This window comes from Macrobrachium nipponense, chromosome 35, assembly GCF_015104395.2.
Source record: "Macrobrachium nipponense isolate FS-2020 chromosome 35, ASM1510439v2, whole genome shotgun sequence".
Classification (NCBI taxonomy): Eukaryota; Metazoa; Arthropoda; class Malacostraca; order Decapoda; family Palaemonidae; genus Macrobrachium; species Macrobrachium nipponense.
In genome coordinates this window covers 12,308,543-12,326,037 of record NC_061096.1, presented here as the reverse complement: position 1 = coordinate 12,326,037, position 17,495 = coordinate 12,308,543, and the positions used below count along the sequence as shown (strand labels likewise).

The 17,495-nt window shown below is 34.2% G+C and overlaps 1 protein-coding gene across 4 annotated transcripts in view; it reads right to left on the bottom strand.

The window, feature by feature from the left end:
- The window catches only part of LOC135208425 (vacuolar protein sorting-associated protein 53 homolog), a 308,005-nt gene that overhangs the window by 33,919 nt on the left and 256,591 nt on the right, over positions 1–17,495 (bottom strand). For all 4 annotated transcript variants that reach the window (XM_064240578.1, XM_064240579.1, XM_064240575.1 and 1 more), the window contains 7 exons: positions 13,325–13,455; positions 10,876–10,996; positions 10,206–10,391; positions 5,000–5,206; positions 4,073–4,263; positions 2,798–2,846; positions 1,855–1,959 (listed from right to left, as the gene is read on the bottom strand). In XM_064240578.1, coding sequence (XP_064096648.1) covers positions 1,855–1,959; positions 2,798–2,846; positions 4,073–4,263; positions 5,000–5,206; positions 10,206–10,391; positions 10,876–10,996; positions 13,325–13,455 — 990 coding nt within the window. The remainder of the gene's footprint in view (positions 1–1,854; positions 1,960–2,797; positions 2,847–4,072; positions 4,264–4,999; positions 5,207–10,205; positions 10,392–10,875; positions 10,997–13,324; positions 13,456–17,495) is intronic.

The following is a 17,495-nucleotide window of genomic DNA, read 5'->3' as shown; positions in this document are numbered from 1 at the left end:
GAGAGAGAGAGAGAGAGAGAGAGAGAGAGAGAGAGAGAGAGAGAGAGAGAGAGAGAGAGAGAGAGAGAATAACTTCTAGACTCAACTCCTTCCCCTCCGCAATATGTATATCAAACTGTCATTTACACCCCCGCCCTCCTTCATCCAAGTAGATAAAAAGACTGGGAATCGCTATTTTTTAATTAATCTTATTAATATTTGAAAATTAGTTATAGGGTAAATCACTTCTTTATACTACAAAACAAATAAACATACATAAATAAGAGAGAGAGAGAGAGAGAGAGAGAGAGAGAGAGAGAGAGAGAGAGAGAGAGAGAGAGAGAGAGAGAGAGTATTTGAAAACAAGTGCTGTATATTATTATTTTACCATAAATTGTAGTAATGCCCTTAAATATATACTGTATACATACACTTGCAGCCCAAACAGAGGGTGAGAGTTACCACTATGACATACATATCTCCTGTGGCTAAAGAGAGAGAGAGAGAGAGAGAGAGAGAGAGAGAGAGAGAGAGAGAGAGAGAGTTATCCTTATTTAAAAGAGTGAAATGGATAGATTATTGTATTTCTTTAAAATACTATCACATATGAAATTTGACATGAGTCATATTAATATCATTATTATTATTATTATTATATCATGCAAAAATATTAATAAACATACACATGTGCCATAGAAATTCTCTCATCTCAGTAAAAGAGAGAGAGAGAGAGAGAGAAATTACATGAACTTGAGTGAGCAACACTCTCCCCCTCCTGTCACATTACTTGATAAATTTGACAGTTGTTGGACCCCAGCCACCTCAGCTTGGCTACCTGGAGTTCAAACACAAGTTGCGGGGTAGAATGGATTTTCTTTCATTCTTACATTATTTTTTGATTTATGAAATAAAATCTTACTAATTCACTTTAGTATTTTCTTTAATGAATTGATATTATTGCTGTTTACTTTAATATTGATATTTGAAAATTAGTAAATCATTTATTTATCCTACTAAAATCATTTTTGTATCATAAAAATTTATTTAGTCATGAAAATAACATCAAAATACACTAATTAGTGATTATTTATTGTTGGAAAACCTGCAAATAATGGGAAAATAATAATGGTCCAGAGAGAAATTTGCAAATCCAGAGAATGCAAATACGGGGGGTCCACTATATATGTATGTATGTACATACATATATACTATATCCTTTAATGAAAAAAGCAAAATATCAACGAAACATTATTTCACTTATAGAATCCATTTAGTATATTGCAGTACTTAGATTGATGTAAAAACCACAGTTTTGCTCTCTCTTCCTCTCTCTCAAACAGTATATGTACATATCTTTAAAAAAAAAACAGCAAAATATCAATGAAACATTAATTCACTTACAGAATCCATTTATACTGTGCTTGGACTTGGGTGTAAAAACCAGTTTCTCTCTCTCTCTCTCTCTCTCTCATATTTTCATGAAAAATACAGTAATTAGTATATTTTAATAAAAAAAAAATACAATAATTAGTGAATACACAATGTTGCTCTATGAAAAAAGTAAATTAGCGATCATTTTAGAGATACTCTCCAAAGAAAAATTTGCAAATTAGTGAAAGTACTCCATGGAAAAGTGAATGATATATTCCACAAAAACCTGCAACAACGTGGACTGCAGAAATGGGAAACACATAAAAGGGGGGGGGGGGGGGGGGCACTGTACTACCATAGTTACAAGGTTGCACTTTCACAATCAAAGCATAGGGCTATTTGGGGCAATACCCTGAATGCAAAAAACTTGTTAAAAAAATGTCTTGTCTCAATCATATGGAACAGCAATAAAATAAAGAAAAAAAAGTTTAGATGATAACTTGCCTGGGAATTAACAACTGGTAGTTGAAGCATAACTGCTTTTAAGGCATGGCAATCTAGTAAGAGCTGTTCACATCCAACACCACTAATGGGACGACATTTGTAAACCTGAAAATAAAAATAAATCATGTACATAACATCATTTTCAAACACAGAAGTAGAACTAAATCTTGACTAATTTTCAAGTTTTTCATTTCGCTTCTCATGAAGAGCAGGAATATATCTGAAAAATTTCTTTCTTAAGTGGTCATTTCATATCTACAAAAATAAATAAAAATACCTATTCTTACAAGATATGCACATTATAATAAGCACTGTTTCCTGGGCTTAAGTTTACAGTGGACAACCCCCTATTATTGGGGGATGGGTACCACTACCTCCGCGAATAGCTAAAATCCGTGAATACCTCAAACGCCACTAAAAATGCTTAGAACTGCCTATTTTGATAGTTTAAACACAAAAAAAATCTTTATAAAAATGCTTATACAGACAGTCCCTGGTTATCAGCAGCCTTGGTTATCAGCGATCCAGTTCTATGTCACATGTCTAGTGCCGAAAATCAGAAATTTTCTATGTCAAAATGTGCAGATTTCTGGTTATCATCAACAATATTTTTAGAGGGTCAAGGAAAGCGGCCGCACACAGGGTTGAAAGTATTCACTTTCAACTTCCTGTGGAAGGTTCAGAAAAATTTTCAGATTTTTTTTCTCATACTGTATTTCTTTGCATACCTTTCTCTTTCCATTGATGTGTTTTATTTGTTTAAATTGGCCAACCTTAAAGTTTGCACAGTCTCGAGGTGTGCTTAATTTATACTTTAGTCCAGCCTATAAGGGTTAACATGCATACAAAGAAAAGTTTCTCTGTCCAAGAATACACAAAAGCTGTAGACAATAATTAACAGTCACCACGAACAATAACAATTTAACTAAAAAACATACAGTACCTGTTGAACAAATTTGTTGAGGATTGCAGCAGCCAATTTATCACAAAATCTGAAATAAATATAATTTTTAAGCAAATGATCTGAACAAATGACAAAAATACAACATAATGACAGAATAACTGGGTATAATTGACATCAGAGACTTTTCTTTCTTAATGTGGGTGTGACATACATTCTGCAAATACGAATTTACTATTGGGAACAGTTACTTCATCATGTAATAGAATTATGGCAGTAGTGAACTTAAAAGATTCTATACAGCAACAAGTGAAGTTGTGTTCCTCTAACTCCTTGTATTAATGAATAATAGAGCTTCAACTTCCTCACCAAAATTTATATAAGCATCTACCACTACATATAATACTTATGAGATCAATGCAGCAATGTTTGTGAAATAGCTATGACTCACTGTTACAGTAAACGTTAAGAAACAGCATGAATTAAAAACACTGCAAATTTAGCATTACTTCAAATCTCTCTCTCTAATTCATAATATTCAATGAATATGATAATAATGCTCCATCCCTATAATTGATGCCTAATTCAAAAACAAAATCAACTGGTGTAATTTATATTTAGGAAAAATATTTACTATAATACCTCACAAAGCATATACTACCTAAACTTATATCAAAATAATATCACTCATGATGTCGAGCAAAAATACTTGCTATTTGTGGTAATTTTGACAACCTTGTATCCACTTATCACTCTAGAAATGAATTGTTGCTGACACAACACTCAAATTATCTGACATTTTTACCAGATCTATGTCCATCAGATGATGGAACTGTCCAAACTATGTTAATCCATGTAGAAAACATTTCTCCTGAAATTTATTTCAACTTCTCTTCTTCCAAGTTTTTTCCTCTTATAATACTATTAAAACTCTTCTCAGTCACTAACCACTGTCATTTTTCAATAAGGAAACTTGTGGAATGCACTTTTCACTTATTTTCCCTTTCCTTATTCCATAAACCTGAGCCTGTTGCTTGCTGTCATCTCTCATATCACAGAATTGTATGATAACTGCTATCAATATTGCACCCTACACACTGAATTTACAATATCTATCATAGGTCTCACTTACAAAGATACATCATGCACAGACTCTCCACTGCTTTCTTTTTTCTCAACAAAACAGCATCAAATGCAACAAATGCTATCCCTAGAAAGAGGCACAAAGTATATTAATACACAATTATCTTTTACACACCAATTATATGTGCAACTGGGGAAAAACCAAGCACTAATACTGAAAATTTTCTTCATTACCTTGTAAAGTACTTGCGAGAGGTATGTAAGTTATGCCTAACTAGGGGTACAGATGATGATATGTGCTGTGCAATGGCTGTCACATATGGACTTTGGTCACCAGTTTGTTCCATCATCCAGTTAACCTTGGTCATTGAAGTTAAAGCTGGTTCACATAAGCACTCAACATGAGTTACCAACAATGCGATGCACTGTCAAAGAAAAGACCCATTTATTACATCACCATACAAAAAAGTAATAAAAATCTTGAAATAACTAAAACAAAAATTAAACCCAAAGCCATAAAGAAAGAAATACTAATCAGCCTACAACGTGAGGCATATATAAAAAGCCACGTAGCAATAAAGGAAAAATGAGCTGAGACCAGTTGGTCTAAACAGCAAGGTTTCTAGAGCACATGAATGAGTAGCTAAAAGACTGCATTTCCAAAGGATAACCATCTCATCACTATGGGGGAAAAGCTAACACTCGTCTGAGGCAGCAATAGGATTTGTGAAGGGGTTGAAATATTAAGAGGCTTGGCATGAATAACAGGTGATACCAATGCTGAGAGCAATATTTTTAAAGTAATTACAGGTGGTATAACATAAGGGACTTATTTTTAAATATGTTGCATTCACCATGTTACAATTAAGTGAGGACTATAAGACAACAGTTTAAAACTTCCAGTTACCCCTAAGATACTAAATATTTGTCCAGTGAAGATACTCTTAGTGAGGCCATTAGACTTAATTATCATCGTCTCCAGAAACAATGTTTCGACACAAAAAACCCTAACAAGAGGACCAACTAGAGTACCTATATGCATTTATAAGAATTGCAAGATGAAATTTTAACTTTAAACAAATTAATAAGTATATTGATTTTACCTATGAAATTTATAACAAATCACTTTCATAACAAATAATGAAGTCCCATATAACTTACCTGTGCTAAAACAGCATGAAAAAGATCTTGTTCTTGGGTAAGACTGATAGTATTTGCCAATGGTGCTGGACTCCGTTCTTTAAGCTTAGCTTCTAAACGTCCCGTCATCTCTTCACAATACTCAGCAGATACTAAGACAGAACAAACACGGCGCACATCATCATCAACTAATTTAGGACTATCCCCTTCTCGCCACAATGTCTGAACCTATATTTCAGAAGTTAAACAAAGATTACTTACATATAAAATGAAAATAACACTTTCAACATGTAATTAATAAATTTAATACAATATTTAATTATGTAAATTACATAAAACATGTAATGAAGGATTATAAACCTGTTACTCAGTAAGAGCTATTTCTAGGGCTAAAACAATCCTCCCAGTGCAGAGCTTTCATTACTCTTAAAAACAGATGAATATAGCATTCAGCTAATAGTATTGCACATGCAAAGGGAGAATCTAGAATCTCAAGCAGCTTTAAGTTCCATTGTTCCTGGGTCTGCAAAGAACATTAATTTACTAGCATCACCCACACTGCTGCATGACACAAAAGGCATATGTGAAATTGTGCAACCTGTGTCATTTTTGTACTTTGTCTTCCAAAAATCTCAATATTTTCCAGCCTCCCTTACTGCAGTTTTCATCCATGTTGGTTTAATATCAAGAATGTACTATATCAATCTGCAGGAAAGAAGTAGTACTGAGATATACAATGACAAGACAGAGCATTGAATAATGGATGAAACTAAGGATACAATAAAGTAGAGATAAAAGCAAATGGTAATGTAGATAAATATCAGGGAGGAAGTGAACACAGTACTATGTAACAAGTACAGTAGTACCTTGAGATACGAAATTAATCCGTTCCGAGGCGCCCTTCGTATCGTGAAGTTTTCGTATCTTGGACCACATTTTACATGTAAAATGGCTAATCCGTTCCAAGCCCTCCAAAAACACCCCAGTAAATTATATTTCCAGGCCTAAAACACATGTTCTCGGGTTACGACGCCGATCCGACGGAAGAAATATGACTCCAAAAAGGCAAAATACTGTACATACTTGAGTAATATTCAACTGCATGTAATGTTCAACCCCATTTTTACTGCATATATTAGGACTTTAGCATATGTCCCTTAGCAATAAGCCTAGCCTATGCTAGCGGTTGCTACTGTAGCCTACTATGAGATTCAGGGCCTCTGTAACACGGTTTTCTCGCAATAACTTTTTATCTATGCATTTCATAAATATAAAGCTTATTCAGAATACATATTATATCAACACATAAATTTTGAGTGTATTCTGCACTACGTAGGTTGAATAAATTTGGTACTTATAATGTAAAAGTGACCTTTTTTGAAGACGGGCCAACTTACTCAGAGAAAAGGTTTCGAACGCACTCGTTACGTAACTTATGACATCATTTCTTCCCTCTTTCTCGATGGATGATTGGCTATACGTAACGAAGGCTAAACCTCTGGCAACAACGACATACAAATTTAAATACAAGCAAAGCAGTACACCTTTATGAACTCTGGAACCTCTCCACTGATAATTGTCATAATGAACAAACCAACAAAATATGTTAATAAATACAAAATCACTTCGATTATTAGTCTAACTCCCAAAATAAGTTTCCAAAGAAATTACAGTCTACTTTATAGGTCACAATCAGATTGACAAGATGTTGCGAATAGTTGGTAATTACCAAAAACATAGTAGACAAGCTTGATTTGATAACTGCTATATCTAATGTCGAGCAATTTTTATTTATTGGCTATCTACCTATTTACTGAAAAAAATAGCCGGTATCGTATATTGGCTTTAAACCTTCACCAATAATTATCGTCAGAATGGTGACTTCATGAGGCTCCACCCACTTTTGCCTCGTTGTAATTCAGGATAACACTGAAGGTTACCATGGGCATTGTTGGATTAGAAAATTTAACTTCTGGCTATAAAAACTAATTTCTCGAGTAGTTGTAAGAAGTGCTAAATGATCCTCAAGGATCCCAGCAGTTGGTCTAAACGTTTAATTCATGTATATTACTGCTATACTGTTGGGGCACTACTGCTAGTAGTATTACTATGCTAGCACTGATACCCCACCCACATCTATGTATAGTTCCGCCATTCATAAAGTCTTTGTGTTTCAGAGCCGATGGAATTTCTGTCTGGTGGATGGGCGGGGCAACATTTAGTCAAAAGGTGTTTGTTTACCTTGCTTACGTAATGAATGTTTTTCGACTCTTGGCTCGTAATCATTGGCCATGGCGTCGGCTACAGCATTTTTACTCTATAAAAATTAAAACTATCGGGTTTAGGGTATTGATAATGCTGACAAAATTTGTGTGTGGTTGTAAAATATACATATGTCAACTTTCAGCTACATCCGATGCTTTGACAAGGAGCAAAGTCCAAAAAACCGTGTTACAGAGACCCTGAATCTCATAGTAGTCTATGATTCTGACATCTAAACCTAAGAGCTAAAAGCTTAGAATATGCCAATAAAATGTATAAATAATCAGTATGTACTCATTTCAAATAATTATTAATTAATCATTAACTATAATACACAAACAAACAAAAAAACTTCCAATCGATTGTTTATATTCAGCTCTTACCCGTCTTAGGAGTACCGAACGAACGCCAAGCAATTATTTTTCCTAGCACACAGTAAGCCATAAATTTTCATTAGTATCTCTCTTGAACTAATGGATCTACCAAACAGTATAATAACCATTCATTTCTATTCTTTATTCTATCTTTACCTAATGAAGATACCGAGTTACTGACAGCTATAATGAAACATACGTATACGTAACGTAATAATAAAACAGAAGAAGAATTCTAAAAAATACGTATTTGTTGGCAGTCTGATTTATTTTATATTTTATATCTAATTCACAATTTTTTTAATTAAATGTATTGCATGTACTCATTTCAAATAATTATTAAGTAACCATTAACTAAAATATACAAACAAACAAAATCTTCCAAACTTCTGTTTACATCCAGCACTTACGAGTATAGAACGATCGCTATCGCTCTTCAACTACTGAAACTACCAAACAGTATAATAACCATTCATTTCTATTCTTTATTCTATCTTTACCTAATGTTTTTTTTTTACAGCATCCTTTTACCAATAGAATACTTAAAGCACAAGGGGTAGATGCTGACCAATAGGAGAGCAGGACCTTATGGGGTGACTAACATCAGGAACCAATGGGAGAGCGGGAGGATGGTGGCGAGTTTACTCAGTTTTAAAATGGTTCTCGGTGGTCCGGGCGAATCTCGGGACTTTACAGCAACAACCTTTCGTATCTTGAAAACTTTTCGTATGTAGAGCTGTAAAATTTTTCGTATTTGCTTTCGTATCTCGAGTTTTCGTAAGTTGAGCCTTTCGTATGTCGAGGTACCACTGTACTTCAATCTAAATAACAAAGTTAAATAATGGTCCAGAAGAGATAAGGAAAAATATTTGACATACAGGAAGATGAAATTGACAAAGCTTGTATTCAGAAGTGGCCTTAAGGTAGCCCATAGAATTATTAATGAAGTAATGGCTGAAAAGCAAGAGGAAAGTACCTGTAAAAACAAGGGATGGGCCAATAACAATCATACAAGAAAAAGACAATACGTACTCATTGAACATTTTCTTTGAGATATTGAAAAATAATTACAAAGTGGATAATTTGATTGATATATCAGCAGCTGAAGAAGAGCTGAATATGTTTATAACTGAATTCACAGTTTTGAATTGGAATCAGTAATAAATAACTCCAGGAAATGGCATTACTACCATGAAGATTTAGCCAAGACTGAAATGACACCTCATACACTAATTAGACTGTTCTGCAGAATATGGAATGAAAGAACAAAGCCTAATAATTTGGAAGTCATACCAAAAGTACCTAAGAAAGTAACCTGACAATGTGTTATCTATAGAAGCAATACACCTGTGTCAGTTACAATAAAAATGTTTTGTATACTTATTCTAAACACACATTGCAGGTCAATTTGCAGTAAAAAGTGGAGTGCTACATGGGAAGTTTATTTGTGTTGTTTACCCTACTCACCAATTTTCACAATGTAAGACAAGGTTCGAAGAGGAGTAATGATAGAAATTTGACAGACTTACAATAATGCTGGTTTAATCAGCAATATACTGCAAGATTAAGAAAATTTGGTTAATAGTGAATACGTATAGATCTCAGTAGATGGGACTGTAAAATAAATCTAACAGAAAGACATAAGTTGGCAACAGTATGCACAGTACAGTAAAGATTTGTGGCTGATAAAGCACAGGAAAGACATGAGTAGGAAAATTTCACATAGGCCCTTCACGTCATGTGGTGTTGGAAATGAGAATGAAATGAGAACCACACCAAGGTAAATGAAAATGTAACCAAATCATAATCTGGCCAAAGCAAACTTACAAATTCATGCTACTAAATGATCACTCTCTCTCTATCTCTCTCTCTTACACACACATACATACACACAAACATACACCATGTACATTATACCTTAATTCTCATATTCACATTTTACAACAGTAATACATTAAAACAGTTATCAAGCAATTGCTAGGTATCTTTTTACTTATATGTGCACATGTTATGCATGACAGTTCTGAATGTGACCTAAAGAACAAATGCATCCAACACTTGTTTGGAATTCTGTTTAGAACTGAACCACATGTATGCACTTTTAACTCTATGCACTTTTAACTCTAAGTAAAAACATGAAAAAGATATCTGGGGCTACAGAATAGGGAACCACCATTATTTTATTACTGTGGTAACATTAATTACAGAAAAAGAAGAAAAAATCTGGTTAATTCTTCACTTTCAAAGATCATAAAGAAATTTAGCCTAAAAAAAAATATCTAGAAGTGCACGCATATGCACGTTTTAGTGCACGCTAAAATTAAGGAGAGTAATGTACGTTTGACATAAACAGGTTTGCAAAATACTACATGAAACACAAAAAAGGACAAATTATGTTGAAAAAACCCAAAATATAATTCTTCTCTTCCTCTGAACAATATATGTACATATTAAGATATAAAATTATGACAAAATTTCCAATAGTATTTTATATGATTAGAGCAACATACACATACCAAGGTTGGCAACTAGTTACAAGTTGGCAGTTACAAGTAAGTTAAAAAAAAAATATTTTTTTAAGATAAACTAACCTGAGCTAAAACGGCAGTGAGTTCCTTCATATTAATATCCTTTGGCATTGGAATATTAGCACCAACTCTGGGAAGAGTCGCACGGAGGACCCTAGTACAGAATTCCCTTAAATGCTTTTGAAACACTTCAACCAGTCCTCCCAAACTTTCACCAGGTCCTAATCGCAAGAATTCAACTAAGACGGTCTGAAAAATTAATGCTTGGCATCAAAACTATGCTTAACATAAAATACAATTACAGTAAATCTTAGCTTACCAGGTACCAAAGAGAATTAATATTTTTCATTATAATAATATTACAACAAAAGTTATATCAAGAACATTTACAAGTTGTGGGTGTACATCTGACAATTAGAAAATAGATGTTGTTCTCTTCCTCTATAAATAATTAAACAAATTATGAATGTTGTGGATACACATAATACTAAACAGACAATGCAGAAGAATACAGTTACACAAAATTTACAATAAAGTAAAATAAAAATTCTTAATAGGAAAGTACAACTACTTACGGCCTGAAAGATCGAGTACTTATGGCTATTTTTCTAACGGGTGGTATAAAAAGGATACCAATGAAAGTAAAAACCTTCTGATCACATTTGTTGTTAAATTATAACACAACCTGCATTACTGTATTGTTAGTCATAGGTAGACTTGAAATCAATCATACCTTATAAATGGTGAAAAGCTCTCCACAACATGGAACCACATTAGACTCTTCAGCATCGATATGTTCAAATTTGTAGTTCTTCATGTCATTGGCAAACTTCTCTATTTGTTCACTCAAGCGTCTATACAAGGAAATATAAAAAATCTAAGTTTTAAAAGATAAAAAAATGCACCTAAAGATAATAAGTGAAGAACATGAACATTTAAAGTTTTAAAAGCTAACAATGCAAATAGTAACTACTAAAATACATAATAAGTAAATATTCTGATAGCACTGCATTATCAACTTCTATTCATCTGCAGTCAATATGTACATGGCATTATATATATGTTAGATATGATATTCTCAGGTAAAGCAAATGTTTATTTACTAAAGGGATTCAACTTGCATATTCACTTTAAAAAATGTAGACTAATTTATTTAATCATTTCCTCTACCTTTAAAATGCTTAAGTGACTTAATTTGACAACGCAAATAGTACTGGTATTCTATGACAATAATATGTATCTGAAATAAAAACACTACAAATTTTCCAAATGCTGGATTTCTAAGGTTCTTGAATACCTTAGATATTTACACTGTATTTGTATATGACAGAAATAATCTTGTTTTCATATAAAAATTGAGACTAACCATACCATCCATCTATAAGATCACAGGATTCTTTACATAAAACACCTGAGAAATAAAATACTAAAGGGCTGTTAGCACTGGTATGTAATAACTGTCAAGCAGAAAAGTAGGGGATGAGATAGACATCAGTAAAGAGGCAAACATAAAAACAAGCCATACCAAATTCCAGAGACAGTAATTTACACTGAAAATGGACCTCATTTCTGGTGAATACACATGATTCCATCTCTATGGATGAAATGTGTGAGTTCCTCTTCAGCCACTAACAGCAAATGCAGAAAATTTAAATAATTTATTTTTTATACAACCCTATAACTTATAATGAACTTTATATGTGCCGTGAAAATACCCCAGATACTTCAGCCCTACTTTAAAGAAAGGCAGAAAACATCAGTCAGTTGGTAGCACTGTGCATACACAGGTGTATCCCTGGGTCATATGCAGCTACTTGCCTCAAAATTTGTCATCTGATCCATAAGCAGTGTGAAATAAGCAAGGATGATAAGCAAGAACTCACAATAAAAATGAGGGGCTCATATGAAAAAATAATTTAGTTTTCAACAGACTGTATGTACTGCATTTGTTTAATCACAAACGCATTACAGTCAAACCTCGGATTTTGTAAGCCCTCGTTTTCATACGATTCGTTGTAGACTCTCCAATGAAATTTTGACTTGGGTTTTGTACATGCCCTTGGATTTCGTATACCCGGAAATGCTCCTTCCAGGGCACACTTTGTGACTAGGCCATATCAAGCCCCCAAACAAAGCATCCCTTGTTCTCTTGTGACCCATTCTGCTTTTGTGTTCATTGTTTTTTGTGCTTTTTTTTATTTGAGTGCAGCTACAAAATAAGCCATCATGGGGCCAAAGAAAGTTCCAAGTGCCAGCCCTTCTGTAAAAATGGAGAGAAACACTATAGAATTTAAGAAAGAGCTTGTAGCAAAGTGTTGGAGGATGTTGCATGACAATTACAGTAAGAAAATGCCTTTAAGTGCTCCTGTTAGTGAATTTAGGGCCAGCAGAGGCTTGTTTGAAAAATTCAGAAAGCTAACAGGCATACATAATGCGCCTACTTCAGTGATTAAGGGCATGTTTGCAAAGTGGAGTGATGCAAAAATTTTAAGGAGATTTATCATCCCAACAAAGATGTAATCCATGTCTCCAACATGTTTAATGACAATGTCTTCGTTCACTTTAGGCAAATTTTAGAGAGACACCAGAAATTACCTCGCCTCTTACACAATGAATAAATGACCTCGGAATTAGAAATATACTCTGTTTAGTTCCAAATGAAATAAATAAGGCAATTCTTGGAAGATCATTCATAAAAAAGGTCTGGTGTTTATGAAAGCAGTGAACAATCACAAACATACATGAAGAGTTAGGCAATTAATTGCTGAAGACTCATGGATACATACATGTACACATAGGGCTACTGATAGACTATGTACTGTTCTCTTTGGGGCTTTTGACCATGGACCAAAGCATTTGGGATTTTGCTGAAAACAAGATTGGCTAATTTTAAGAAAAGATGTGTTTGCCATGAAACAAAAATGTTTCTTTTTTAAACATGAATCATCAAATGTCAGAGTATCAGTTCAAGTAGAAACTGAATAGTACATTTGAATATGGCAAAAGAATAGGAATAATGCATAAATGGAGTGAGGTAACAAATCTCATGTTGTTACAAGCCACCGTTTTCTATTTTGAGTCATTATGATAAATTTTATTACCAAAAATGAAAAAAAACTTGAGTAACTCCTTATGATATCACTGGACTGATACTATTACTAGAAAAATATAGCTAAACTTACTTATCAACATTTTCAATATAAACTTTGAGGTATGGCTGGAAACATCTACAAACAGCTCCTTGAAAAGGAGAGACTGGTGTCTCTCCCGATGCTTCACTTTCAAAAGGATTTGTTGATTCTGTTTTTTCATCCTGTAACAAAAAAGTCATGAAGAGTGAAAAACTTAATGGTAAAAATATATCTCTATATATATATTTTTTAACATTCTGGTGAGTCAGATCAAGTCTTGAATCTTATATAGTACAGTACTTTCATAGCTGAGAGCTCAATTACAGTTGCATAGAAAAATTGCCCACAGTACAATAGCTCACCAATATAACAGACAGTGGTTTAATGTACTGGCTATATATCAGTGTGAAATGGAAATCAATTTGAGGGTTTTCGCATCCGAATTGAATGGCAAACTGTTTCTTTATTAACTAAATTACTTTAAACTCTTAAATTACAATTATGCTACAGCTTTTATACGGTTCTGCAGTTTACGTATACTATTAATAATAAGGATTTTATCTTACTTTACGGATAGTAGTGTCTTTTTATATAAATAGGGCCCTTTATAATTCCATTTGATAACTAAAGACAGAGAATTTCAGTAAATACAATCAGCTGATTATTTTTAAAATGTAAACACAATCAGAATGTAAATAGCACATGGTTGCTCTGTTCATATTTTGTTATATGATAATACATGCAATATGATTATTTACAGTAAAACAACAGTTTTATTAAAATTACCATAAACCAAATTGAGAAACAGCTAATTACTGGGGTCATTTACCGTAACTATCGAGCGTTTGTTAAGAGTTGCGTCAAAGGTGTCAAGTTGTTGAACACTGCCGAGTCTTAGTGGGGGCTTCATTAAGTATAAATAAAATACATTTTCATTCATCTTTCATGCAATGGAGATTATAAGGAAGAATACCAGTAAACTGAAGCTGCAGATTATATCTCCCAGGCTGGATAAAACACATAACAGGCGCGCGAAAGTGATGTACAGAACTTGCAAAATCACACTTACTGCTTGTACAATCAAGTAATACGCACACACATTTTAAAAACAACTTTGTTCATTTACAACAGTGTTTCACAAACTTTTTGATAAGCGATCCTATTTAGAATATTTCAATCCTTTGTGAACCAGAGTAAAGAGAACAAAATGCACAGTGATATATACACTATTTTAGAAAAAATAAATATAATAATGTGCACAGCTTTTCATTCGTAATATTCAATCAGTGGGATCCATGGCACCATTTGCTGGGGCCCAGGAGGAGGGAGGATGTCAGGGGAGGATGAACATACATAAGTAATTTGTGGTTAAAAGAATTCAATAAGTAACTGTAATACCCTGAAAGCGTGATAATTTTCCTGTGACCCTGCAATACACAGGCAGTCCACGGTTATTGCGGGGTTACATTTCAGTGCTAGACAAGCCCCATAAAACCAGGTCAGCAATAACTGAGGCCACCAACAATTGGGGACTACCTGTACACTATCAATATTTTCATTGTCATTAGTAGTTGCCAGAAGATATATCATTCGGAGAGACTTCTTCTTTTAAATTAAAGTTGGGTCTAAAATGTGCACATTACTGGACGGCATAAGCATTAAAAGTGTTTTGCCAGTTCCAGACGTCACTTTCACCTCCCGTTTTAATTTTATTCAGCCTCAGCTATAATCTGTAGCTTTAATTGACTGGTATTCTTTCATAAAATCTCCATTCCGTGATAGATGAATAAAAATGTATTTTATTTTTACTTATGGAAGATACCACTGAGAATTGGCTGGGTTCAACAACTTGACAATTTCAATACAACTCTTGATAAATGCTCAATAGTTAAGGCAAATGTCGTGGGCAATTGGTCGTTTCTCGATTCAGCTATGTCATTGCAGGTTTGTAAAAACTGGAATTTTCTAATGGAGGATGCAGCACCATCATACGTATTATGGTTAGAGAGAGAGAGAGAGAGAGAGAGAGAGAGAGAGAGAGAGAGAGAGAGAGAGAGAGAGAGACTACTGCCCCAGTTATGTTGTTAAACTGACATATCTATTTGCAGAAGTTGAATAACAGTTGTACAATATTGATAATAATGATTATAATTTTAATAAAACTGTTGTTTTACTGTATCTAATCATATTGCATGTATTATTACCATAATATCATATTACAAAATATGAACAGAACAATCATGTGCCATTTGCATTTTGCATTTCTTTGCTTCTTAAAATAATCAGGTGATTGTGTTTTACCAACATTATCACCGTCTTTAGTTGTTGGATGGTACTTACTTCAGGGTCATGTTTCTTTAATAAATTATCAAAGCTGGGTTATGGAGGAGTTATGGGAGTTCCATTTGACAACGTCCTTGAGGATTGAGAGAGAGAGAGAGAGAGAGAGAGAGAGAGAGAGAGAGAGAGAGAGAGAGTTTCATGGTTTTGTGTTGCTGTTGAGATTGTGTAGTATGTAATTTTTTGTTTTGTTGAGAGAGAGAGAGAGAGAGACGAGAGAGACGAGAGAGAGAGAGAGAGAGAGAGAGAGAGAGAGAGAGAGAGAGTTTCATGGTTTGTGTTGCTGTTGAGATTGTGTAGTATGTATTTGTTTTGGTTGAGAGAGAGAGAGAGAGAGAGAGAGAGAGAGAGAGAGAGAGAGAGAGAGAGAGAGAGAGAGAGAGAGAGAGAGAGCATAATTGAATGGGCTGTTAGCGAGTTCTGGGTTGTCTGCTGGTGCAGCTGTAGTTAATTGTTAAGATCAGAGTTCTGAGTAGTCAGTTTTTGGTCAGAGCCTGTGAGGGTCAGTAGTGTCGGCAGCGGTCTATGAAGAGTGTTGAAGGCATTTAAAGTTCAGATAAGTTGTGTGTTATTGATTTGTGTTTTAGTTGTTGTTAAGTTTGATATTGTTTGCTTTGGAGTTGTTGTGCTTGTGAGTTTCTGTTGAGTTATATGTGAGTTGTTATAGTTGAGGGTTGTTGTTGTTGTTGTTGGGAGCTGTTGTGGTTTCTTGGTGTGGTTGCGAGTTGTTAAGGGTTGTTGTTGGTGAGCTGTTGTGATTCCTTGGTGTTGTAAGTGGGTGTGTGTGTTGTCTTTTTGTGTTGTTGTTTTTTGTGTTAGTGATTGTTTGTGCAGTGGTCTTTTGTTGTGGTTGTATTCCTTGTTTGTTGTTGTGGTTGTGTTCCTTGTTTGTTGTTGTGTCATTGAGTTGTGGGGTTGAGGTCCTTGGTTGTTGTGTTGTCGTTGAGTTGTGGTTCTTGGTTGTTGTCTTTGTTGTTGGTGGTGTCTCAGTGACCAGAGCCAACGGACAGCAGGGCATAGCCCAGAGTATCTGGAGTTGGGTGAGTACGTGTTGTGTTTTTTGTTCTGTGTGTAGGTAGGTCAATTGTCCTGTGTGCATTCTGTTGTGTAAAGAGGAAAGTGTGGCTAAGGGTGAGTTTGGCATCCAGATTGGTAATATTTATGTGGGGGGGAATTTGCCTGCTTGTTTTTTGAGCGTGTGATCCTGCCACCGGGTTTAAAAACTGCAACTACTTCATTTATAAATGCAGTAAATTAGATGTGGTACATGTGTGATTTTGCCAGTGTCAGGTGTTTCTTTCCCTTCGAAAACATTTTGCAGTCTACTCATTCTTTATTTCTTCAGACACAATCATAACCTGCTGCTTAAATTTAGTGACACACTTAACACCTTCTCTGTTGTATGAAGGATGAATAAAAATATGTTTCATTTTCATTCCTGGAATTACAATGAAAATAATCGAGATTTTAAGAATTCAACTGAAACGCAACTCTTAATAAATGTGTGTTAGTTACAAAGTATAAATACAGACATTGCTTTATTATCTAAGATGGAAGTACCTGATAAATACTGAGCTAGTTACAAATTTTAAAATACTTGAATAGTTTCTACCTGTTTGAAATGATGCACCCAGCCCCCTTGCACCAAATCTCAGCCTCAGACAATTGTTTCAAGCATATCCACTAAATGAGCAATTATTCATTCATTTAAACTCCACTGGGAATAAGTGGCACAGAATTACATGGCTGATGTGGAAAAAGTACTTGAAACAACATTCACCATGTTTGTTGACTCAAATCAGACAAAATAAGACAATTTAATAGCTTTTCTTGAGTGCTAAAAATACATGCCTCAAGGGAAGGATAAAAGGATAAACTTGTG